At 35.4% G+C, this 26,063-nt stretch overlaps 1 protein-coding gene across 2 annotated transcripts; it reads right to left on the bottom strand.

Annotated features, from left to right (window-relative positions):
• Positions 1 to 231: 231 nt before the first annotated feature.
• On the bottom strand, positions 232 to 25,812 carry RhoGAP18B (Rho GTPase activating protein at 18B). 2 transcript variants are annotated; one of them, XM_017181762.3, is made up of 8 exons: positions 16,352 to 16,409; positions 12,249 to 14,016; positions 11,171 to 11,534; positions 9,094 to 10,254; positions 3,611 to 3,785; positions 1,609 to 1,636; positions 1,043 to 1,537; positions 232 to 973 (listed from the first exon to the last, which is right to left on the bottom strand). In XM_017181762.3, the coding sequence occupies exons 2-8, from the start codon at positions 13,883 to 13,885 to the stop codon at positions 790 to 792; spliced, it is 4,044 nt and encodes a 1,347-aa protein (XP_017037251.1). In that variant the 5' UTR covers positions 13,886 to 14,016; positions 16,352 to 16,409; the 3' UTR covers positions 232 to 789. The 2 variants fall into 2 exon arrangements, with proteins under 2 accessions (XP_017037251.1, XP_070144012.1); XM_070287911.1 differs by lacking the exons at positions 9,094 to 10,254; positions 11,171 to 11,534; positions 12,249 to 14,016; positions 16,352 to 16,409 and adding an exon at positions 24,804 to 25,812.
• Positions 25,813 to 26,063: the final 251 nt, after the last annotated feature.

The following is a 26,063-nucleotide window of genomic DNA, read 5'->3' on the forward strand; positions in this document are numbered from 1 at the left end:
TCCCTTACTTACTTTTAAAATTAAAATTTTCTTCACTTTAGTTTCTATAGAATCAAAATATAATTATTATTTTAATTAGTTATATTTTTTAATTTCATAAAATTAACTATTTTAATTTTTGTTAAGCTTTGAATAATTTTATATATATTCCCAAAAATGTTTCTCTCTTTTTACTTTTCAAATCAAAATCAACTTTAAAGTTCACTCTAAAAAACAACAACCATATACACATGTTCTTTACTGCACTTTATTTGTATATATATTTCATATTGTTAATTTATAGATATAAATACACATATTTTATTCATGTCTTGCAACAGGGAATATCACATCTCATATACGATGTTGTACAAAAAAAAAAAATAATAATAATAATAATAATAATTAAAATTATTTTGCTGAATATTCCGTCATGTTATGGGGTGCTCACTGTACCGCCACGCAGTCCTTATAACCGAGTTTTCTCTTTAGCTTTTTTTTTTTTTAGTATTAACTTAGTCTACTGTCTTTTTGGTAAGTATTTGCTGGATGACGATGGAACGCTTCCAAATGAATAAATAAACTAGTAAAAACATTAAAATTAACAAAAGGAAACATATGAGATACAAAAAAAAAAAAAAAAAAAAAAAAAGAAAATAGAACTAAAATTAAGTGAAAGAGGATGGTGATGTCTTGAGGCACTTAAATCGATGCTGGGTTTGTCCTTAAAGTGATGCTTGTTGAGGGTGGGGTGATGTTGAGGGGGCGTGGCAGCAGGAGAAGATTAAGACAGAGCAACCGGGGCTTGTATTAGCACACAAGACGCTCATTGTCGGCATGGAAAATGCGGTCATAGTTCTCAATCAGCACCTTGGCCAGCATATTCATGCGTCCAATGTCCAAATGAATCTGATTGGCACTCAGCAGACAGGGGCCCCAGACAATGGCCAGATTGGTGGACGGCATGCGGTTCGAGGCACTGGCGGCAGCCACTCTGGAAAACACACGCACACACATTTTAATAAAGACCCTATTATAGGACACACACAATTAGAGATCTCACCTGGTCAGGTGCTTGATTAGGAAGCGCAATGTGGAGCGATTCGGCTCTGGCATATCGTCAAAGGCCAGGCTCATCCGCTCAATGGCCGCATCGTCGGCCAGGCTTTTGCCCAGACGCTCGTATGCCTCCTGGGTGATCAGCGGAGAGGTTAGCTCCCGGAAGAACTGCTTATGCAAACTGGTCAGCGTATGTATGTCGTCCGTTTGCAGCCATTGGGGATCGTACAGGTGGGTCAGCTTGCGGCGCAGTTCATCCACCAGCACCTTGTTGCCAGAGGCCCGATAGATACCATCCTGTTCGATGCACTCCGGCTTCTCGATATAGGCACACACATCCACCACGAAGCGTGGCACATTCGGATGATCGGTCATGTTCAGCTCCAGGGCATTGAGGGGGGCGGCAAAGAGCGGATACTTTTGCTGTTCATCCAAATACAGGCTGTTCACCTGACCGCGGCGACCCCTGGACTTTTTCTCGCTCTTGGGCGAGCGGTTGCTAAATTAAGAATAATTTAAGGATTAATAAATTATATGCAAAAATATTGGGTTAAAGGGGGAGCTACTTACATGCGAAACACATTGCTGTTGACGGCGACTGCAGGGGTTTGACGATTTCCAGAGCGATTTTGGGAGACATGAAAAGAGAAATTGATAGAAATTATTAAGCAATTGAGCATTTGTTAGCTTAGTTTATTTATATACATTTAAATAATTATTTTATATATTTTTGATATATATTTTATATGTTTTTTATATATTTTTTCTTTGTATTTTTTATATATTTTATATATTTTATGTATAATTTTTTTTATATATTTTTTATATATTTTTTATATATTTTTTATATCTTTTTATATATTTTTTTTATTTATATATATTTTTTATATATTTCATATATATTTTTAATATATTTCTTAAATATTTTTTATATCTTTTCATATATTTTTTATATTTTTATATATTTTTTATATATTTTTAATATATACTTTTTATTTGATATATTTTTATTTATGTTGAGATATTTTTATATATATATTTTTATATTTTTTTATATATTTTTATATTTTTCATATATTTTAATTTAATTGTATATTTTTTATTTATGTGTTATATATTGTTTTTAGTACAGTTTATATCTCCTACATTCCGACAAACGCCTGTCAAAGCGGGACATGCTAATGGAATTTTTCAACATTCCCTGTGAGATCGATTCGTGCCACTCCCGGCTGCCTGCCAAGTGCTTATGAATTTTTCTGTGCAGGAAAACAAATCTGTCCCCGGGAATGTTAGTCAGTCAGTCAGTCAGTCAGTCAATAAGCCACTCAGTCAAGTCGGCAATCAGCAAATTCCTCGCCTTACGCAGATCGTGTGATTCATTTTTCCAGCGTCTCATTTGCATTATCCAAAATAAGCTACCGACTCAAATAAATATATATAGAGAATGAGAGGCTAGAAAACTCCCAGCTAAAAGTGAAACCAGCTTGGGGAAGCTTCATTAACGAAAAAATCCCAGCGATACTACATATAGAGAGAGGCCCAGAGAGATACTTCTAGCATTCGATTTCGCATTCCCATTCATGTGGCAGCTCAATAAGTCATTCAGTCAGTCAGTCATTCGATCAACTCGGTCTCTGTGTGGGCTGCAACGACCTTAAAAGGCCAACACCTCGAATATGTATGGTTGTGTGCACTTGAAGAAAATATGAGCATAAATAAAATGTAAATAGAAGAATTTTAGGTGAATTTAAAAAGAATTTTAGCTGAATTTAAGTAAAATTTAAGTGGAATTAAAATAGAATTCAAGCAGAATTAAAATAGAATTTAAATAGGATTTCAATTGAATTTAAGTAGAATTTAAATAGAATTTAAATAGAATTTAAACCGAAGAAAAATCAGAGAAGTAAGCTATAATTAGGATTTAATGTGGTTTTTAAATCCTAAATATTCCAGCTTACTTCAGTGACTTTTAGACTCCTTTTAGTTGCTATTTTACTATCAAATTTAAAGCCTATTTTTTTTTCAAGTGTTTTCTTGGTTTCTACTTGGTTATGGAGGCTCCCCAGATCATCGCTATCTTGTGCAGACTGTCGGGCGCCCTCCTTTAACCGGTTTCTTGGATATTTACTCGGAAGGAAAGTCATCTTTGGTTCCATTTTAAGGCGATGACTAAAGGCCTCTAAGCGGACATTAAAGTCTGGCTAAGATCTGGATTTGGTTATATTGGGCCAAAATAAATAAATATTTGAACCGGAAGATGACTAGGGTTACATGTGCTAAATATTTATGTGTATTATTAGCTCATAATACTCTGACTTTCCTCACAGCTGTTTCAATGAATTATTAGAAACCATTGATATGTTTACCTAAAAAGCTGACATATTGGTTACCTTTACTTTTAAATAAAGATATATATTTCTTTTAGTTGTTTATCCAGGCAGTGGAGTGAATATAATAATCAAATAAAGACTCTAGGAGCAGGCTTTACCCAAAAAAAAAAAGTCACAAACTAACCCTTAGACATTGTAAATAATTTTAAAAAAAATTAATAAATAATAAACCTAAAACTTACACTTCATCCGCATGCGATTCTTGATAGACTTCTTATCCTCCTCACCGGGCAGGTCCAGCAGGTTACCAATGGATACGCTCTTGAAGCGCTGCAGGATCGTTGACTGCTGCGTCTGCTGTAGCTCATTGTCCTCCTGGATCTGCTGCGCCTGCAGAATGTCAGTCACTGGCACAATCTGCAAAAGACACGCAATGCATAAATATATTCAGTTCGGGAAATATCTGTGGGAGTTGGGGGAAAGAGCTACATGGCATGGGAGTAAACAATTGAGATATACACAATCCGACAATCCGAGTAACGTCTGCAAATTAATTGCAACTTTTCGTGCCATTGTCGATGTCTAGTTCTATTTTTTTCTACGATTTTTCGCCACACAATACCCTTCACGGGGGGCAACAGCACACAAAGGGGAATAATGGTTTAAAGAAAAAATTGTAAAACTATTTTAAATATATTTTTTAAGCTAATATTAGTAGCTTTGAACTCAGGCTGAAATAAATTACTTTAATTAGTTTAATTTTTAAATAAATTAAAATAATTAAAACATAGGTAAAATTAGTGGTAATATTTTTAAAATATTTTTAAAAGAAGCTTTGACTTTAAAATAGATATTTAAGTCCTAAGAATGACAAAAAACTTGCTTAATTAATTAATAAAATAAATTAAATACATTTAAAGAAAGTGTTTGGACGTAAAATTCGTTGCTATATTTTTTAAATATTTTTTAAATATTAAAAAAAATCTTTAACTAAAAAAATAGCTATTTAAGTCTTAAGAAAACCACAAAACTCGTTTAATTAATTTATTAAATAAATTGAAAGAAATTATGTAGTTGGATGAAAATATGGATAAAATTCGTTGCTATATTTTTTAAATATTTTTAAATTATTTAAAAATGAATCTTTAACTAAAAAATGGCTATTTAAGCCACAAAACTTTTGCTTACTGTCACTGCTCTTGAGGAAACTACACCAAACCCGATCATTCAAGAAAAAACACGGTATTTCATATTCGATAATGTCTTGTAGATCTCGGCGGCACAGCACAGTAACTTTTATTTCTAGAGGGGTTCCTTCTCTTTCCTTTCCTTCCTTCTTCACTTTTCAGTATTATTCTTTCTTTCTTTCTTTCTTTATTCTCTCACTCTCTTCGGTTCCGCCCATCGCTCACCGTTGTTAGCCTTCGCTTTGGATTCAATCTGCCCGTCATTTCTTATCTCCTTCGATTTTTTCACTCGCTCACTCGCACACGCTATATATGTGTATATGCCAGCTATATCTTTCTCTGCTCTCCGTCCGGAACGGAACACAAAATAAAAACACACACTAAAAACAATACACAAAAAAAGAAGCACGAAAACAGAAACCAAACAAAAAGGCAACAACACAAAATGGAGCGATATTGATAAGGAATTGATTGCGATTTGTAAGAAATCGTGCAGAGCTACGGCTCCGCCGCGAGAAGTAATGCAGGCGGCAAGCGTCCAAGATAACGGCTAATCGAACAGTGCCGCTCCAAGGTGTTGCAGCGGATGCATTTATCGCCACTGGATCCACCCACCAACGCCCGCTGTCCACCCCGCGGCAGCTGCCACCACCCACTCCACCTTATTTACTGTGGCATAAACAAAATCAGCCGGTTAAATGGGTGACATTTAAAACCGTTCTTACGCTATACATGCAGTAGTTACTGTCTATAGGGGAAATTGTATTCAACAAAATTAATGCATTAAAAAAGAAAATAAAATAAAAGTGCTACGAAAATATATACTAGTTAATGCTGTTAATAATTTGATTATAATATTTTAAATAATTTACTACAGAATTGTTTTCTTTAGCGAATCTAACCTGTATCCATAAAACACAGCAAAAGTTCTAGTCAGTTTTCCCCTCAAATAAAAAAAAAAAAATAAATAAAAACAGCTTAGTTTTCGCACCTGAAGTTCCCCTGAATATTGTCTGTTCCAACATCTGGATTTCTGCTTTCCTGTCAAAGGTAACTCCAACAGAAAAATTCTAAAAAAAAAATCCCTAAGCCAGTTGAAAGCTTTATGATATTATTCTCAGAATCTCGAATGTGTGAAAATTAGAGTGAATTTAAGCAGAATTTAAAATTTATTTATAGTAAAATGCTCTAGGTACTAGTAAAAATTAAAAAAAAAAAAATGTTAATATGTAATTTAAGTTTTTAAATAATTTCTTAAACATTTATAAATACTTAAATATGTATAATATATATTTATTATAAATTATAATATTAAATTTAATTCCCAGTTGGAGTTATTTCTCCTTTTTTATAAGAAAAAAAATACAAAAATAATGTTATCTTTAAATGTTTAAATTATAATATTTTAATTGATTAAAGAAAAATATTTGACAAATATTCGGCTATTAATATTAAAATAAAATAATGAGCAAAAATATAATTTAAAATAACATAATAATATAAAATAATATAATTTTTAGTCTAAAATATTTAACAAATAAAGTAGGAAACCCTATTTCAGAAAGAGTATAGTGAATCGGCTCGAATTCCGTCACATCTGCTGCGATTGCTATCGGAAAATAGAAAAATAAAAAATATATAAATGAGAGCCTTTCCTCTCTCTCTCTCTCTCTCATAAACAATGGAAAACTTTAAACCTAATAATTACCTTCGCAAACAATCGAAATCATCGGGATCATATCACTTTCGATAACTTATAACCCAATCGATAAATACAAGCAATTAAAAGTCAAGCAGCCCCGGACTTGTTAACAGATTTAGAGTCAATTGGTTTTTTGGCCAAGTCGGTTTCGTTTTGTATTTTTAAATATTTTGCGCTAACATTGATTTTACAAGAGCAGCAGCAACAATAATTTCTGCCAAACTGGAATTTATGTGTTGAAATAATAACGGCAGAAGGCAGGCAGGCCAGCCGCCAATTTAATTGATACGACCTCGGGGCCGGTAGTACATGTGTTCGCTTTGCCTTTGCAAAGCCACAGCTACAGCTACAGATACTGTATCTGTATCTGTATCTACATATATTGTTGCTATATCGTGATTCATTGAAAACACCAAAAGAGCCACACCGAAAAAACCGTAGCGAACCAAAGAAAATACACAAATAAACCGAAAGCCAAACAAAGGCGGCTCAGTTCGACCTTTTTGTTTTGGTCTTGTGGCTTTTTTAGCTGAGAGCGAGGGGTTTTTTTGAGTTTTTTTTTCCCAGCCTCTTTCCGTACAAAAAAATTGAGTATAAAAAACTTGGATCAATGGCCCTCACATATCTGCAAAAGTTAATTCGTGATCAGTTTATCTCGAAACCGCTTGACAGGCTGCTTTTCACATTTCAACTAGAAGCGAATTTCTTGCATCTCATAAAGCGTATTAAACGAATTAAAAATAAGCAACACAATGGTAAGAATAAATATAATTATTTAAGGTCTTAATCAGTCTTATTTATAACTGAATTTTAGGTGCCCCTCATCACTAGCTATATATGTATATTATATATATAAATGATGATATATCCGCTAACCACACATCACAAAGCCTGGCCTCTTATTTATGGAACACTCAAGTTCCGTTATGATTTTTTACAATCCAAGCGATAAAATTTTGTGGCTCAGCCAAAGGTTCGGTTCTGAGAAGGCAAAGGAAGGAGAAAATGAAAAAAAAAAAAATTTTATATATATATGAGGCAAAATACAAGGAAAATCATTTCAAGATTTACACAAAATATTTGACTAATGATTAACCAATTAAATGCTGATAAATGCTAAAGCCGGCATATCAATGCCCTTAAAAACTGCTTTAAATAATAATAATGAATCACAACAATATGCCATTTTCAGACATATTAATTACTATAAATTAATAAGTTATTTAAACCAAAAACGAACGTCATGGAGAATACAAAGGTATTAATATACCCCCTCAAAAGGTTATTAAAAACCAAAAGCACATTCCTCTCAAGCGGAGAACCGGTTTGCCAAAAAAGTTTATTATAAAAAACACACAAAAATTTAACTATAGACACCACACACATGTGCACAGAATATATGCAAAGCTCACAAAAAATATAAACGAGCAAAATAAATCAAACAAAATAAATAATTGTTGTTACCCGAAATCTGATACAACATTTTGAAAAAAAGGGGTATCAAAATAAGGGGAAAATCCCCTTTTTTCCCAGCAAAATTTCTATGGAATTTCTGAATGCATCAGCAGCGGCGGCAAATGCAGCAAAACAGAAAGCAACAAACGTGAGAGGCAAAAATAAATAAAGATACATTATGCAGAAAGCAGCAGCAATGTAGGTAGGTACATATGTAAATTTTTATACAGGGTTATAACTATATATATGTATGTGATGATTTTTTTTTTTAAATTATTCAAACTGCTATACCGTTGACTTGCTGTTTTTTAAAGCTTCCTTTTTAATCAAAGATACTCTTATTGATTGAATTTAATATTTGAGCTACAAATGCTGATATCATAAACCTAAATATTCCTATATATTTTTTATAAACCTTTAAAAAACGTAGACATTCCCAGTGCTTTAAGCATTTCCCAAAAACTTTGGTTACCCCAAACAAAACGGAAGGTTGGGTAACTTGTTCAGTTCCAACACCAAAGAGGTTCGCATAGATCGGCTGAAAACAATCGCAATGAAACCGTTCCGTTGAATGTAGGGGCAAAGGCACCGAGATACAGATACAGATACATTTGCGGGATTTAATTGATGTGACAGGTGACATGTGTGGAAACAATGGCCAAATAAAGAAGCCGAGGGAATGTAACCATCATGAATTGCGGGTGACAAGAGTGCACTAAGAAAAAAATAACTAATTACACAAAAATAACTAATTAACTTAAAAATAAATAATTATGTAACTAATTAGACAACTAAGTATATTAAAGATATATTTAACAACATTTAATTTGTATTTATTTTTATTTAAATTTAAAGATACAAATTTTTAAGAAATAAATTTAAATTTAAATTAAATGCAAAATAAATGTTTTTAAATAATTCTTAAACATTTGTTTCAATTACATTTAAATTAAATGTTTTTAAATATTTCTAAACAAATTTTTCTTTAAATTTAATTTAAATTAAAACATTTCATTTTAATTTAAATTTAATAAAATACAAATTAAATGTTTTTTAATAATTCCTTAATATACTTTGCTATCTAATTAGTTAGTTATTTATTTTAAATTTAATTTAATTCCCAGCAAAAGTTTTGATCACGATCAATTAGCAGTCAAGTCACGGTCGCTTGCTTGATGCAATGTGAATATAAAATTAATTTAAAACTAACTATAGAGAGATATATTATATAGAATTATTATTTTTATAACAACAGTTTGTTTTTAAGTTAAAAAAAAGCCACACAAAGTTAAAATTCCTTAAATATTTTAACCCCTAAATTTATTTATATTGTTTACTATATTTCCCACCATTACCTATATCTATATTATCGATTCCTTACCATATCCTCTTCGTCCTCGCAGCAGTGGACATCCTGCAGCTGCTCCCGCCATGCCAGCACCGAATCGGTGAGCAGAAGCCGGGCATTGGAGCGCACTCTTAGCTTGCGACCCGCTCGCGAGGCCACGCCCCTTTTGCCATGCACAACACCAGCGGCCAGAACCGCCCGCGCCCACTCCTCCTTGAGGGGCTTGGGAATGGCCGCCTCCACCTGATCCTCTGCCTCGCAGCTGCAGCCGCTGTCGTCGTTCTGCTGCTGCTGTTGGACTGTTGCTGCTGGCGGTGGCTTCTGTTGAGGATGCTGGGTGGAGGATGGAACTGGTGGCGGTGGAGCAGGACGTCGGATGCGGGTCATGAAGCGGAGGTGGATCTGCGATCGCTGGTACTCGTAGAATATGGCGCTGTACTTCTTGGGCTCCTTGGGGCTGTAGAAGATGCATATGTTCCGCAGGATGGGATGAATCAGGGGTGCCTGCTCCACGGGCACCTGATCCCTTGGCGCAACTGGATGCCTGGCGCTGCTCCCCGTGCTACTGATGGAGCCCATAGTGGCTGTACTGTTTGTGATGGTGCTGCCCAGACTCAGGCTATCGGCCGCTTCTGCTGCCGCCTCGGCCTCCTCGGCGTTTTTGCTTTCCCGATGGAACATGAACTCCATGTCCGTCTCCCAGGCACCCTGGTCCATGGAGGCGGTGGGCGATGGCAGGGGCGTGGGCAGCATTAGCTTGGAGCGCTTTGTCAGCGTGGAAGTGGAAAGCTTGTGGCGAACGCCAGCGGCAAAGACAGCGGCCGCTTGGAGGGCCATAACGTCTGCATCGGCATCGGAGGGCAGGGACTCGTCGTAGTCCTCCAGGACCTCCTCCTCATCCTCATCATCATCATCATCATCATCATCCTGCTCCTCATCATCCTCATCGTCGTCATCTTCTGCGTTTGTAGCCTGGGCCTCAACTATTTCCGGATGCTCCAAAGTCTTGAACTGCCAAATGGGCTGGTAAATGGATTCTTCTTCCTCGTCCTCCTCCTCCACCTCCATATCCATCGTAGGACTATGCTTCTCCTTATCCGGCTCACTATCCGCCTGACGGGGATTACTTAAAGCCGTTTGCGGACTTCGAACCGGAACCTTGGGCGCCGGTCGTCGCACCTTGATAACGCAATTCTACAGAAATGAAGGTGGGAAAACAAAGATCGTCTTCAGGTTGACATATATTTCGGTAGAAAATATTGGGCGTTATCCTTTTGAAATTGACTTAAGGAACGCGGCGTTAGTTAAGGGATTTAAAATATTTATTTTATTTAACAATTATCATGTCCAATTAGATATTATAGTTTTTTCAATTTTTATAAATTTTTAATTTAAAAATTTAAAAAAAATACTTCAGTAATCACTTTGTTATTAGTTTTAAAATTTTATATACTTAATTTTCAATGAGTTAATTTCCTAATTTGGTTTCTTAATAGACATTTGTGGGGGTTTTAACCCTCCTTACTTTGTTTTTTATAATTAACAAGCTCTCATAAATGCAAAAAAATTAACCTGGTTACAAAAAAATAAAGAACAAAAAATGGTAACACTTTTTTGCAATCATCCAAAACCACCACAGAAAAAAAAGAACGTTAATTAAACGCTGATTATTTTATAGTTATCTTTTGTTTGCATAGCAAATTTGCTTGTGTTTCCTCCACATTTCTTTTTTTTTTTTTGTTTTTTTTTTTCATTAATTTAATGGTTGTTTTTAATTAGATAAGTTTGTTTGTTTGTTTTTTGTTGTTGTTTTTTTTCCAATAGCCAATCGAATGTTGGCATCCCTGTCGCACGCGAACCGTTAGTCAATTTCAAACTGCAGTGAAACGCATCAAGTAGTACACAGAGCAAAAACAGGGAAATACACTTGAAAGTTATCAATTTTAAATATTCACATTTTATCACATTAACACTTGGCATAATTATAAAATAATATTTTATATTTTGTAATGTTTATAATATCACTATGTCTATATTTTTTCTCCCTGTGTTTGCTTTATTTTTAATTTACTCTTTGTTGTTGCTTTTCATTTTCTTAATGAATGTTGACCTGTGTGATTTGTTGCTGCTGCTCCTGTGGCTTTTGTTGTTGTTGTTGCTGCTGATCGCTGACATTGCAATTGCTCATGTTGCCGTTATTGTTGTTATTGTTGTTTGTGCTGCTGTCATTGTCATCATTGTTATTGCTGCTGCTATTGCTGTTGTTGTTATTATTATTATTGGGGCGCTCTGCCTCGCCTGTTGTTTTTGGCGCTGCCATCAAAGCTCTGCCGCCTGCGCAGTGGCCGCTGTTGTTGTTGTTGTTGCTGCTGCTGCTATTACTATTGTTTATTGCGCTATCACTCGCACTAACACTGGCACCCTCTCGCGCTCTCCCGCTCGCACGCGCAGCAGCATACACGTCGTCACGTACGCTGAAAAAAATGTTTTGAAACTGTTTCTCAGCTACTCACATCTTTTATACGGCGCCCTCTCAGGGGGCACAGCAAGAGAGAGCCACCAGTGCTGGCGCTTTTTTAATTTCGTTTGATAGATCTGGCTACTATTAAGTAAACTTAAATATTTTTTTAATTCTATTAACCACAAATCTGTAATTTTTTACATTTCCACTAAGTTTTTGTAAGTTTATTACAGCGAAAATATTTTTTTATTTTTTGTTAAAATGTTTGCCTATTTATATATATTTTATATATTGACTAAATATGGACGTTACTATAAACTTTAATTTATTTGTAGAAAAAAAAATATTGAAAGTACCTATATTCTTTAATGTTTCTCTATGGCAAATATACAAAGATACTTTTCTATCCAAATCCAGCAATTTGTACTTCACAGATTGCGGCGGCAGCACTGGTGCCTCTCCGGCTTACAGAAATTTCTGTTACGCTGAGAGGCGCTCTCTCGCTAGCTCCCCATACTAACAGAACTGCTGCTAATCGGAATTCGCGGGATCGGTGGAAGAAACTACATTTCTTTCTTCTGCTGTAAATGTACTGCGAAGAATGCTGATAATAATGACAAATAGAGGCCCCATTAATCAACAAATGAAATGTATATTCCCCTTTGGCGCTCGAATTCCGGTTAACAGTGACTGTAAGTCAGCATTTGAATTAATTTTTAGTTAATACCGTTTGTCAGAGGAAGGCTTCTGGTCTGCTCCCCCTCTGCCGAAGTGGGGGGATATGCAGCTCCGGCCAACAGACATTCCTGTTAAAATGAGAGACGCTCTGCTGCTAACAGAACTGGGGGCTCTTGGGGCCAGAGCACGAGCAAAGAGACGTCGCCCCCGCCCCTCGTGCCTTGGGTCACGCGCTCTCCCGCGATAACCGTTGATCAGCAGGCGTTGTTGTTGCTCCCAAAGCCACTGGCTGAGCGATTTGTCATAGGCACTGAGCGGGCCACGCACACACACGTGCAGGCTGATCGAGAGAGCGAGGCTCTGCATGAGCGGCAAGAGTGGGATTTTGGGCAGTGCCGTCATCTCTTCTGCTCTGCTCACGGTCATTGGGGGCTGGCTCTCTTCAGGCTGGGGGTGGCTCTTCTGGCTGAGAAACTCATTCACAAACTCGGCCGTTATGCCGCAACGACGATCTTGGGGCGGCTCCCTCTTCAGCTGCAGCTTTCTCTTAAAGTCACTGATCAAACTTAGTTTGTCCTCCTTGCGCAGCGTCACAGGTTCTTCCGCCGTTGGCTCCCTTTCGTAGGCGGCTGGCACGCTCTTTGGCAGCTGCTGCCACGCCCCCGCTCCTTCGTCATAGTGATGCACTTGTTGCCGCAATGACGTCATCCAGTGACAAATGCTCTCGTTCAAATACAAGGATGCTGGTGCTCCATCGCCAGCGCTGCCTTCGTTGGAGTCGCTGCCGCTGTCCCGTTCGCTCTGCTGCAGCAGACGCATGCGTGAAAGTCGCGGACGCTTGCGCTCTGCCTTATCCGGCTCTGGCGGCTCCCTTACCCGCCCATAGATGTGCTGATCGCTCTGGCTGGTCTTAAGCTGCAGCTCGCTCTTAAGCTGGCAAATGCGCTGCATGTCAAAGGTCTCCTGGGTGCGAAAAACCTCGTCCACGTTGTGGATTATCTCCAGGGAGCCACCGCCGCCGCCGGCCTTCACCTCGCGCTGGAAAAGCTTGCGCTGCAGGGAGGCCGAGCGGTTGAGCTGCTTCAGGGAGCCAAAGAGACGTGTCAAGGTCGCGGCGCTGCTCTTTGAGTAGTTCAAGAGCGTTCGCGATCGGCTGTTGGTCTTTGCCGCTGGAAGTGACGTAGACGTAGGCGTTGGCAGAGGCGTGGGGGTGGGTGTGGGTGTTAGGGTGGTGTTTCTAGGGGTGCTATAATTGTCTTTGGTGTTTTCTTTTTCATTTTCCTTCTGGCACTGACACTTTTCGTTGTCACTGTAAATGCCGCGGCACAGTTCACAGATATTTTCATAGATATTGCTATCCTGAGGATTCTCTGAAGAATTCTCTGCAAGAGGGGCTGCAGGCACCACCACCCCCCCGCTAACGATGCACTGACAGAAATGGCAGTAACGACCTGGAGCTCCAAATACCCCGTAACCGCAGCCGGCGCACAAATTCTCGTAGATTGCCTCGCGTCGAAAATACTTGCGAAGAATCGGTACAGGGTGATTCTTCGGGCTCTTGGGTGAAGAAGATTTAGGGGATGTACCACCCGGCAGGTTCTCGTAAATGTGTGAGTCCATTCCAAAGTTGTCATTAATGTCAGCCCCCGATCCCTGACAATCGATTTCGTTTGGTAGCGCCGGCATTTCGAATTGATTTCGGAGATTCACTGGCACTGGCTTCTTCTCGGTTCTTTTCCGGAGATTTAGCTTATCGCATGCTGAGTTATGGGACCACAACTCATGGTTAAGTGAGAAAATAACAACAAAATGAGGCACTTGAAGAGATAGTGGTACTATATTGTCAGAAGGAGTGAGAGATAGGGAGAGGGAGTGAGAGTGAGAGAGCACAGAAAGAAAATCCAGATAAGGCACGTGAAATACAAAAAGGATTCAATGATCATTCCTGTTTTAAATCATAAAAAAATGGATTTAAAACAACAAATGTTTAAACTTTATTATTGTATTTTTTTACGGTGTTCAGGCTGTCGCAATTCAATCTCTTGAAAATGTTTAAAACTTTAATGTTTAACTTCCAGTGAAGGCGCTATCTCAGTGGCCTCTGTGGCTGTCTTGCTTCCTCCTGAGCCCAGCGACTAGTACTTATTATCTCACTCACACTGGAGCAAGAGTCACTGCACTCTGCACTTCTCAATGGGCCCCCCACTTCCACTGTCTTTCCAAGCCGAGTCTTCCACATGGCAGCACTCTCCTTGTGCTTTAACCCTCGGAGTGGTCAGTGTTCTCGAATTGAAATGACACTTTTTCTTGAAAAAAACTAAGTAGCATTAATTATGAAATAGAACTCTAACTATAATTAAGAAAATCTAATATTTCAAAACCCTAAATATTCCAAATTAAAAATCACTTTAGATATTAACTCTCTTCTTAACTACCAAAAAGTATAATTTATGATTCGCTTCATTAAATACAAAAAAAAAAAAGAAGTTAATTCTTATCGTTTTTACATTTCTTTCAATTAGGGAAAACCATTTCCCGCGGCCATAGAAAATTCCCCTAAATCATTTTTCCAAACCACCGCCGCAAGGTTAAAACATTAACTGTTTGCATTTCCTCTAGCTGAAAATGTATTGTTTTTGTATATGTTGTGGTGATAATGGGGGATGAGTCACTAACCGAACCGATCCAGCAAACCATGTCGGCCAAAAAGGGGCTTAACCCTCTCCCAGTTCCAGAGCCCAAATTAAAGACCATGAAAACGTGGAAGAGAGGTGAGAAGTGAGACAAGATAACCGAGAAACGAGAGACGTTCATCGAGAGTCGAGAAACCCCTGGAGAAACAGGTTGGCCAGCCGAGAACTGTGCAACATCACCTACGCCTCACAGGTGCCGCCAGGTAAATGGAATGTGTAATGTGAAAATATGGAATGTGCACTCAAAAAAATAATATATATGGTGTATTTTTAGATTTTAATATAATAAGCTGGGTAATTTAATAAACATTTTGAGAGAATTTAAATAGCTTATCTTTTTGAAGGAAAATCGAATATGTGATTTGAATAATTGATAATAAAATATATATTATCATTTTAAAATTTTAATACACTTCAGCACTATATTTTACTCCCTAATTTATACCTAATTTTAATTTAAATACAAATTAATTAGACTCAACCTCTATATGTTCTCTTTTACTACCTTGCTTATACATTGCAGGCAAGGCTTTAAAGATATTTTTGAATACCATAAATATATTACATTTCAACCAAACTTTTTTTTATAAGTGCACATATTTAAAATATAAAAACGGAAGGCGAGAGTGGCCCTAATGGAGTTGAGGAGCTGCCAAGCCACGAGGCTCCGCAGATTAATCTCTTGATCGTCATAAGTGGGGAACATGATGCCTATCGCAATGGGAGATCTTTAAATCTTTTTCGGTTTGGCTTCTTGTTATTAGTCATTCCATAATCTAGGATCTTGGCCATTAATCATGATCGGTTTTCGGTTGAAAAAAAAAAGATGATTTTGATATGGAAAATAAGATGGTTAACGAATTTTTTAAATTAATTTAAATAGAAAACATGACTAATTCTTTTCCTGAAAATTTTCCCCTTTTAAATCAAGTACTTAAAAAAATAAAAAGATATAAAATTAATCCCATTCCTTGTTAATTTTTGTTAATTAATGTCCATAAAATCGTCTATCATCTCTAGGAGCATGGCTTAGCGCTCCACCGATAAGCTCACATCCTTATCACTGGCATACTTTTGGGCTTTGGTTAAAGACCCCAATGATCCCGTCCATAGAACCCTTTCCAATTATGCAGATCCCAAGGAAAACATATGTATATAAAAACACTCATGTAAAACAACAATCGTAAATTATCTTTTGGATTTGCCTATATGCTGACGATGGGATGATTCACCGACATCCATTTGCGGATAGCGACAAATGAATGAACGATGATGAATGCTTACAAAGTATTGCAATTGAAAACACACACGATATGTGTACTTATTTACTAATATATGTACATGTATGTAAATCGTGTACTATATATGGTAAATAGGGGAAATAAAAAAGGGGTTTGGCCCCTGGATTTTCCCATTTCTGTGCCAGTTATCTCTCCACTCTTTACCCTATTTTTCTCACACAATAGATCCACTCTTCCGTTCGATCGATCGATCACGTTTTTCCTTTCATTTTTCAAAACTCGCGAGCACAGAACAAAAAAAAATATAAAGTTCAGTCAGTTTGACTGATAAGCGGGGATTTGGGATGGCGGTATTACGAAATCGGACTTTATTATTCTCTTATTATTTTCTCTTATAGAGTAGATCCTACAGATCGGAGCTGCAGGCGCGACGCGTTCGCGAATTTAACAGAATATCAACTGAAATTGAACTCAAGATGCCGCCGAGCATTTTTTCTTGGGTGGCGGCGGCGGTACGCCTCGTAAGCGTCGACGCTGCTGCCTCTGCCGCAGTCTCTGGCGACGTCGACAGCAGATGTCGGTGGCTATAGCGATGCCGACCTCCGGTCACCCACAGAAAGCGAGCACCACTCCCACACTAGTCTGCAAAATATGGGATTCTTCTTCAAATAAAAAATATATATAAATTTTATAATATTCTCTTTGGTTTTTGACATAAAAAAAATTAATATTAATTTTTCTTTATGCCAAAATCGATGAGAATAATATAATTTTTAAATAAATAAATATATATATTTTTGTGATTTTATATTCTCTAATTAACTTGAACTAAGAGCAAGAAGCTCTACATTTTCTTTTATGAAAAAGAACTTGGGAATTCTAAGCAAACGTAAATTTATATATACATATATTAAATTAGTTTCATTATTATGAATTTTCTAAAATCGAAATTCGAATTTTCGACCTCTAAGTTGGGAATTATAAGCAAGTAAATCAAACATTTACTCACTTATTTCATTTATATATATATATCACATTATTGAATTACTTTTTCAAATAAAAATAGTCTGAATTCCACAAACTGTAAAATGGAAATTACAAGCAATGAATCACACATTAACCACCGAGGTTTTTAAATTTCCTGATGACTAGTGTTGGTCACAGATCAGAGCGATGGGGAGGTAAAAGCCCAGAGCAGAACCAAACCACGCAGGCCAGTGCAGTGCGGAACATGTGTGTAATGGAACATGGACAACATGTGTGCCCCCTTTGGGTGTGTGTTTGTTGAGAGGGTGGGCAAGGGGGGGCGGGGGCTATGGGGCGTGGCAGCGACAAAAGACGCTTTTTATACCCAACGCCTGTTGCCTAATTAAGCATATCGAGAGTATTACCCGCAAGATCCGCGATATCCCTTATATATAAATATATATAGTATATTAGTATATACAACAGTTGCGTAAACCCATTACAATATATGGTTTTTGCAAGCGATTCAGATATGGAAATGAGAGCTGCACTTTGGACAAGCCCCACAGCTCAACTTAAAACAATAGCTTTGATATCAAGCTTATACTTGGGATATGTTTCTAAGATTTAAGAAAAATATTTATATATATTATATGATCTATAACTTTGAGTACATATATTTATAAAATATATTTCAAAATTTACTTTAATAATTACAATTGTAAACCCAAACTTATCTTGAATGCTAACAGTGCGAACCCAGCTGTAGTAGTTGATATATGTATATTCCTGATCCCCATACCATATATATTATAGTCCATATAGCAAGTGTCCGATATTTAGACTGGGCAAACAACGGATTCTGTAGAAGCTAGACCCAATGGGAAATGCTAAAGGGGGAGAAGGGGGGAGAGATCAAGATGGGAAAGCATCTGCCTGTTGGAGAGCGGGAAGAAAATGGGGAAGAAAATCGAAAACGAAACGAGTCTCAGTCTGAGGAAGAATCGCAATGCAGGCAATGTTCAGCATTATGGTCGCTTGATCTTTGAACTAAATTAATTAAGCACAATGAACAGCAGTGTTGTTGTTGGCTCTGCCTCTTGTTTTTCCGCTTCTGTCAGCATCAAATGTATCCAGCAGATACACAGCCGACGACGAGAAAGCAAGAAATGCATTCAGGCTGTGACCAATATTGCAGGCAACTTTTCTTATTGAAAGGGGTAAAGAATTTCCCTTACCCTGTAATTGTAATTAAAATTACAAATTATTAAAATTAAATTAAGGGGAATTTTAGAATATTTTAAAAATTATTTACTTTTAAATATATCAATCATAATTATCAAAAAACAAATAGAAAGAAAAAAGTTACCCTGTAATTGTAATTAAATTTACAAATTGTAAAAATTTAATTTAGAAACATTTTGAAATATTTTAAAAGTAATTTTCTATAAATTATACCAATAGATATTATAATTCTCATTGGAATTGTCATAACAGGGTATTATTTATTCGCAATTATGGAAAAATCAATTTCTTAAGAACATATTTTTCCATGTTTTCGCTTTCAGTTGCCGTCGATTTTCTTTTTTTTTTTTATATTTTTTGTACCCGGCTCATATTTGGTTTGGTTTTTCTGCGGGTCTTCCTCGGCCGAAATAATAATAAAAAAAAACAACAAGAGAAAATAAAAAGGGGTGGCCTTAGGCTTCTGGCCCGTGGATGATGACTGACGGTTGGCCATGTCCCCATCCAAGTCCCTGTCCAGATCCAGACTCGCGTCTTTGGCAGCATTATGTTTTTGTCGGTAATGAGTTGACTGCGACGCCGGCAGAGGCAGTGATGTTGAGAACTTACAGCCAAAAGTGAAAAAGTGTGTTTAAAAAAAAAAAGAACAGGAATTCTTTAAGAAAAATAAAAATAAATAATAAATAGCATAAATAATGTTAAAAACAATATTAAAAAGATGCTAGCTAGAAGACTTTTTATCATTGTTTATCGAAAAAAATCGTATAAAAAATATCGAAAAAATCTCTCTCCCTCTCTTAAGATTTTATAGAATATATCGTATATTTTAATATAATGAATTTTTTAAATATAAAAGTGTCATATTTATTGCTTAAAAGATTTATATTATTGATGTTGTATTTATTTTATAAGTTTGTCTAATTTATTTTAATTTTTTTCCTTTGAATATATCGCAATGTTAAACTATCGAAGTTTATGTTTTAAAAAGTATTTTTCTCTTTTTCCGATTAAATTATTTTAATATATTAATTCTAATTATATTTATTTATTATTTAAATTGATAAAGGATATATATATCACTATTTCCTGCAAACTCTAAGCTAAACCTAATTGGAAATTTTACTACGAAACCAAAAGTAAATATTTAACAGGCTCAAAAAAAATGTAAATAATTATTATTACCAAAATTTAACATAAAACAAGCTGCACCTGTAGTTATATAAAATTATCCACCTTCAAAGTATCATCAATATACATTTTTGATCTGAACTATATAGCCAAGCTGGCCACCTCTGATGCTGCCCTGCATGCCGACTGTGCTTGTATGGGTGCCCACCCCTTGAAGCCATCCCCCACCCACTTCATTCCTTCCACTTTATTATTTTTATTGTTGCTGTTGCTGCTCCGCTTCTCCGCTCCCCTGCTTTTTAATGAATTTTATTAAGCGCGACAGCAACAGATAGATCGAGTGGACCGCATGGGGGGTGGGGGAGGGGTGATGCCAGTGGGGTGACCAGGAGGGGCCTTTGGCGACGCACAGTAGCGCCTTTTCTCATTTAGCGTTGCAAAAATCATATCTTTTGAACCAAATAAGGTAATCGAATAATTTAAACGGCATTGGACAGGTAATTGTTGTAAAATATATATATGTACTGCATAAAGTACCACGCCCACAAATACGCCTTTTTAAAGGGTATCAAAGTGAAAAAATAATTTTTTTTCAATGAAAACAATTTTTAAACAAAAATTTTTATTTAATTTTTTATGTTTATTTTTATGTATTTGCTCAAATAAAAATAATTTAAAAATTGATAAAAAAATTTTTTTTTTAATTCGAAGTGTAACCGCCACGCGCTACAGTTAGTATATTTCTTGAAATGTATGAACTTGTGTCGGTATTTTGGTATATTTTACCCTGAGTTGTTTTGGTTTTTTGCGTTGCATTTCCGCAGACGCAGCTCGACGCAGCCGATGAAAGTTAATTCTGATCCAGGAAAGATCCACGGAACTTGTAGTCATAGTGTAGTCAGTGGCCGGCATTGGCGACAAAAGATATAGACTACTTTAGGCAGAAAAAGGTGAAAAAAATGGACACCTGGCAGGTAGCGATTTACCTGTAGAAGCCCAAACCAAAGTGTCGTTTTTTTTAGGTTCTTTAATAGTTTATGAATGTATCTATCATTTAAAGTTAAAACCATGACTATTGGTTTTATGGTTTTTTTGTAATATTACTTGAAAGTCGACCAATTTACACATTTTTTTTTGTATGATGCTAAAAACTAAACAAAGTTCAACTTTAAATGCTCATAACTTCTACAAAAAAAATCCTAAAATTTATTTTATTGCAGATTTTGAATCCTTGTTAAATTTCCTGTCGAATAAGTATGGTTAAAATCGTTTTTGCGAACATGACTTTTTCGATTTTTGCAACGCTAATTGTTCGAGAGGCGCTACTGTGCGACGCCTCAAATTAAAATAAAGAGCTGGTGGTAAAAAAGCGACTCAAATTAGTTCGCTCTTTTTTTATTGGCCAGCATGAGTGACTCATTTGGTGTTTTATATGGAGTATTCAGGCGTGAAATCTAATCCAGGGAATTAGTCAATAATTGATAAATAAAAACAATTTGTGGAAAATTGTGTGGAATAGGCGATAAAAATGTGCTCAATTTTTAAGTGTTTTCTTTGGGTTTAATGATTAAAGTGGCGCTAAATTAAATTAGTCAGGCTCAAAGATATTTTAACTATTATGTGAAAATATATTAAACTAAATAGGTAAATATGAGGAATTTATTTCAAATAAAATACTGTAGTGTATATTATCGAAATCTTTATAATAAATAACTTGATCTATAGCTTTTACATTTGCATTTATTATTTATTGCAATTTAATTTATCAGTTTTTAGAGAACGTGACAAATGCATTTTGCATACTGCGTCACTTGATATTGGGAAATTCCATAATATTATTCATTTCAAGGAGTGGAATAAGGAAATATATTGCTACACAGCTATTCAAAAGAAATTTTACAAAAAATATAATTATATAAAATTAAAAATTAAACTAAATTAAATTAATTAAAAACTAAATTTAATTAAATTAAAAGTTAAAAAAAACACGGAATAAAATAGATAGAATTAAGAAAAGATTTTAAAATCTGTGTATTTATTTAAATTAAAGGTTTTTCTGAATTTTATATATTTTTAAATTTATTTAAAAATTTTACAAAATCTTCAACAAATTTTAAAAAATAATTAAAGATTTCTTATTAGCTATTTTCTAAATTTGCAGGCAAGTAAATTTTAAATACATAAAAAAAACACTGTTAAAAATAATTATAATTCTCATTCTGAATACCAAAAAGTAAACCCAAATTTCCACTATTTTCCCATAGAACCTACAATAACCCATATATCTCCATCGCCCTCGAATAAACCCTAAAAAGTGACTCATAGAACACATTTAAGATACCAAAATTATAGATAAAAAAAGAAAAATTCAAGAAAACCTAAAGGGACTGGCGATAAATGTGAAAAACAAGTGGCATAAAGAGGGTGAAAATGGAAGCTGAATATGGGTTTTGGGGAAGCCGAATTCGAATTGAAATGAGAATGTCAACTCAAGTGTCAATCAGTTGACGACAATTCCACTTGAAGGAGAACAAAAAAAAAAAACACTATATACAAAATTGAAAGAGAAATTTTGCTGGTGGTGTTTTATTTTGTTGTTGTTGCTATCAGAAGTACGAGGCAAATCAGAGCGAGAAATTGGGAAAATAAAATGCATAAATACAGCCAAATGGGAATGAAATGCACACACAACAGGGTCTATGCGACGCCTCGCATCGTGAACTGATGACAAAATTGTCTCACTCGCCACTCTTGGGCGAACCGAATGATAAGCCCAGTTTTACACGGCTAGAAAATATGGGTATTATAGTATATTTTAAAAATAAATAGAAATATTATAAAAACAAATATAAATGTGGCAAAAATTAATATAAATATTATACAAATAAATATAAAAAATATAAAAAAAATATAAAAAAATATAAAAAATATAAAACATTTAAAAATATAAAAATAAATCTAAACATTTTAAAAATAAATCTAAACATTATAAAAATAAATAGAAATATTATAAAAATAAATCTAAATATAAAAATAAGTAGAAATATTACAAAAATAAATCTAAATATTATAAAAAAAATTTAAAATTTTAATATATAAATATTAATATTATATGATAATATTTAATACCTATAATAAACATGCAAGAAGACAAGAGCTTATAAAAATCCCCAACAGAACTTTACATCAAATACAGGTCCATTCTTGGCACTATAATTCCCAACTGCCAAGATTTGCGCATGTATTTTCAACAAAACCTCCCTAAATCGCATCATTACAACCCTAAAGAGTTCTTAAATTAAATATTTAAATTGGAAAACATCATTTTCGACTGTGTACCCTCATTTCCATCCTCAGAGAAAATTACAGAGTAATTTCTATGCCAATTTGACTCGGTTTAATATTATTCCGGCTTCTTTACTTAATTCGCTTTTAAACCGCTAGCAACTCGCTATGAAAACGCTTGCAAGTCGCCCTTAAAACGCGTGCGCAGCTGCACATTGCATTTAAGTCACAAAGTTTAAGAGGAAAAACAATAATAGTAAATAAAAATATATACAAAATGGAAATATAAATGAAAATGAAAACGAAGACGAGGAGGATGATAAAGTAGGCGAAAGCAGAGGCAAAAACACGCAACTAAAAGCAAACAAAGACACGAAATAAAGACCATGCGCAATGCATTTTGCCATTGCATCAGTGCACTTCCATGGGGTTAAGAGTAGGGGCAGGGGGGAGGAGGTGTATGTGGTCTGTGGTGTGTGGTGTGTGTGGTCGATGTGCAGTGTGTGGTGTGCCGTGTTGAGCACAATGGAAACTTCTGTGCAATCTGTTGGCCCCTCGCAATCGCATTTCGAAATAATATTTACTCAAACCCAAACTTATTTTAAATGATTTACTGCTTGCTTTTTTTCTTTTTAGTACAAACAAATTAATTCAGGCCACATTTTTTGTAATCAATTAATTAGTAAAACCTTACTTCATTATGTAATTTGATGGGTACTGTTTTTTATATAACCATTTAAGAAATGAAATGAAATGAGTCTTGCTTCTTCTGGCATTATTCTAAAATCTACCTATTTTATCTTTAGCCCCTAACTTTTAGAAACTGCATTTAGGAAAACCCGTTTCATTTCACTTTCACCTGAATGTTAATTTTTGGCACTCAACCCTACACAGCTCCTCCAAATAAAAAGCAAAAAGCTCTAACAGACCGTAAACGAGTTTGAATCCGTCAGGCCCAGTGAAATTTGTTGTGGAACAGGGAAAATCCTACGAATCGGTGATAAATCAAACTGATACTGATACAACTATCAGTCCAAGATCGCCAAGAAAGAAGAGTTGCCCCTTTATGGGGCTTTTGTGGGCAAACACCTGTGCCTAATCTACATTTTTATATGGCATTTACTGTAGTATCCGTGGACTTGGGTTATAAATCAGTATTCTTGGGTCTTTAGTTTTCACAATTACAGTTTTCATTAGGTCTCTGATAAAGCAGTGAATGATATAACATAATTAATATTATATTTGTGTCTTGTAATCTCTAACACATATTAAAAATTAATTAAATAAATTATATTGGTAGGTAGATAATTTTAAGGTATTTTATAAGCAACAAAAATATATCGTACAATATCGAAATTATGATAAACTTATACATCAAATATAGAAATATATTATAGTATTTTCAATATATTTTTATATTATATTTTACTTATTTGAAATGCTGTATAATTTAAAAAATATATAAAAATATGACGGATCATATCATCGATTTCTATATCGATTTTCATGTCAAATATCGGTATTTGTAAATATTGAAAAATATGACATTTAAAATATCAAGAAAATATATTGTCACGTTTAATTATAGATTTATATATCTACTTTTAATATATATATATATTTTTAAATATACAAAAATATAGCAAACAATATATCATAAGGTCAAAATATCGAAAATATCGATGTATATATCGTGTTAATACATCAATATTTGTAAAAAGAACCCCTGGGTTATAAGTGAAGATTTAAAGCAAATTTAAAAAAATCAATTTTAAAAAATCAAATATAGATATATAAAATCATTAAAAAAATTGTAACATGAACCTCTAGGGCTATTTTAATTTTTTAACTTCTCGTTTCTATATGGTGATTATTTTTTGTATTTGGCTTTGCCCTTATGAAATACCCTTTTGATGGATGTCGCTGCCTGTGATCGATGGGTGCCTCATATGTTTTTCAAGGAGGACAATTGATATATTTCCCCCCAAGGGCTCGTTAAAATTCAAGGTAATGAATATATATACAAAAAAATGTTATCAGACTCACCCTCAAGGCACTGTGCTGGCGATTATTGGCAGTCAAGTCCAGCATGGAACTGGCTCTTAGCTTCTGATTTTGATCCGGATTAGGTGTAGGACTAGGAGCTGTAGATATATCCTGATCCAGAGTCTTGTCCTGACTTACAGCCGACTCAATCCCAAGTTTTATTTCTTGATTTTGTTCTGGATCCAGGCACTCATTGCAGGATATATACTCGGCCGAGGCCGCTGACGACACAGTGGATGATGCTGTGGTGCATGTGGAAATCGTTGGTGATGTCGATGTCCATGTGGCTGTGGGTGGTGTTATGCTGGTGAGGGTGACTGTCAGCCGGCCGATACTATCATTATTGTTTTCACTGATGATGCTGCCGCTGTTGCTGCTGTTGTTGTTGTAGCTGCTGGTGTTGTTGTTGTTGGTGAGATTGTTGTGTGAATTGTTGTGGTTGTTGGAATTATTGGAGTTCTTGGCATTGGCATAGAACACCTGGGAAATGCTGCGAAAAATGGTGCGATAGCCCCTTTTGTTCTCCGCATCGCCAGCCATGATCACTTAACAAAAAGTTTAACACAACAAATTGCACTTAAAAAAAAGTCTGCTTGGGTCTTTTCACTTTACACTCATGAGGTTTTTTTTTGTTATTTTGTGTTATTAATTTGTTGCGTGGGAGAGCTGTTGTTAAAAATGTTTATAAATAAACTTGTTAACCTAGAAGCTGTACAAATTATCTTATGGCCTTAAGACTCAACAACACCTTTTTTTTTGGCAGTGAAGACGACAAAAGAAATGTAAAGACATGAGCAACACCTTCCACTTGTTATCTCATTATTTTGTGTGTTATTTTTTGGGGAGGTGTGACGACGCCTCTTTCGAGTCTTTGCACAAATCAATAATTGGAACAGTTACACGGCGAGAAATATAATCAAAATTACACGCGTGTGGAGTGGGTGAATTGGGGAACTGAGGTGTGGGGAGTAGAGCACGGGAGACGCGGGTTCGGGCAGCGACGATTTAGAGTAGACTAAATCGCTTGGCGCGACGCTTTTGCTAACCGCCTTGGGCGCCAGCGTCGCTGCCGGTGGAGACGTGGCAGAGAGGCCAGGGCCGGATTTAGATGGGGGGGTAAGTGGGGGGACTAATATGCAACATTTTATACCATAATATGGAGTGTTTATTGCAAAACATGGAATGCAAAATACTTCAAATTGAGTTTTTTAGTAAAAGAAAAATTATCTCACAAATCTTATATTTAAAAACAATTTTTAA

The sequence above is a fragment of the Drosophila kikkawai genome, chromosome X (genome assembly GCF_030179895.1).
Source record: "Drosophila kikkawai strain 14028-0561.14 chromosome X, DkikHiC1v2, whole genome shotgun sequence".
NCBI classification, from domain to species: Eukaryota; Metazoa; Arthropoda; class Insecta; order Diptera; family Drosophilidae; genus Drosophila; species Drosophila kikkawai.

Bases quoted from the DNA above. Each gene is read 5' to 3' on its own strand.
- RhoGAP18B (XM_017181762.3), bottom strand. From the start codon at position 13,885: ATGCCGGCGCTACCAAACGAAATCGATTGTCAGGGATCGGGGGCTGAC. The intron at 10,255-11,170 runs GTCAACATTCAT...TCATTTCTGTAG, and splicing joins AGCAGCAACAAATCACACAG to AATTGCGTTATCAAGGTGCG. The intron at 974-1,042 runs GTGAGATCTCTA...TGTGTTTTCCAG, and splicing joins CTAATCAAGCACCTGACCAG to AGTGGCTGCCGCCAGTGCCT.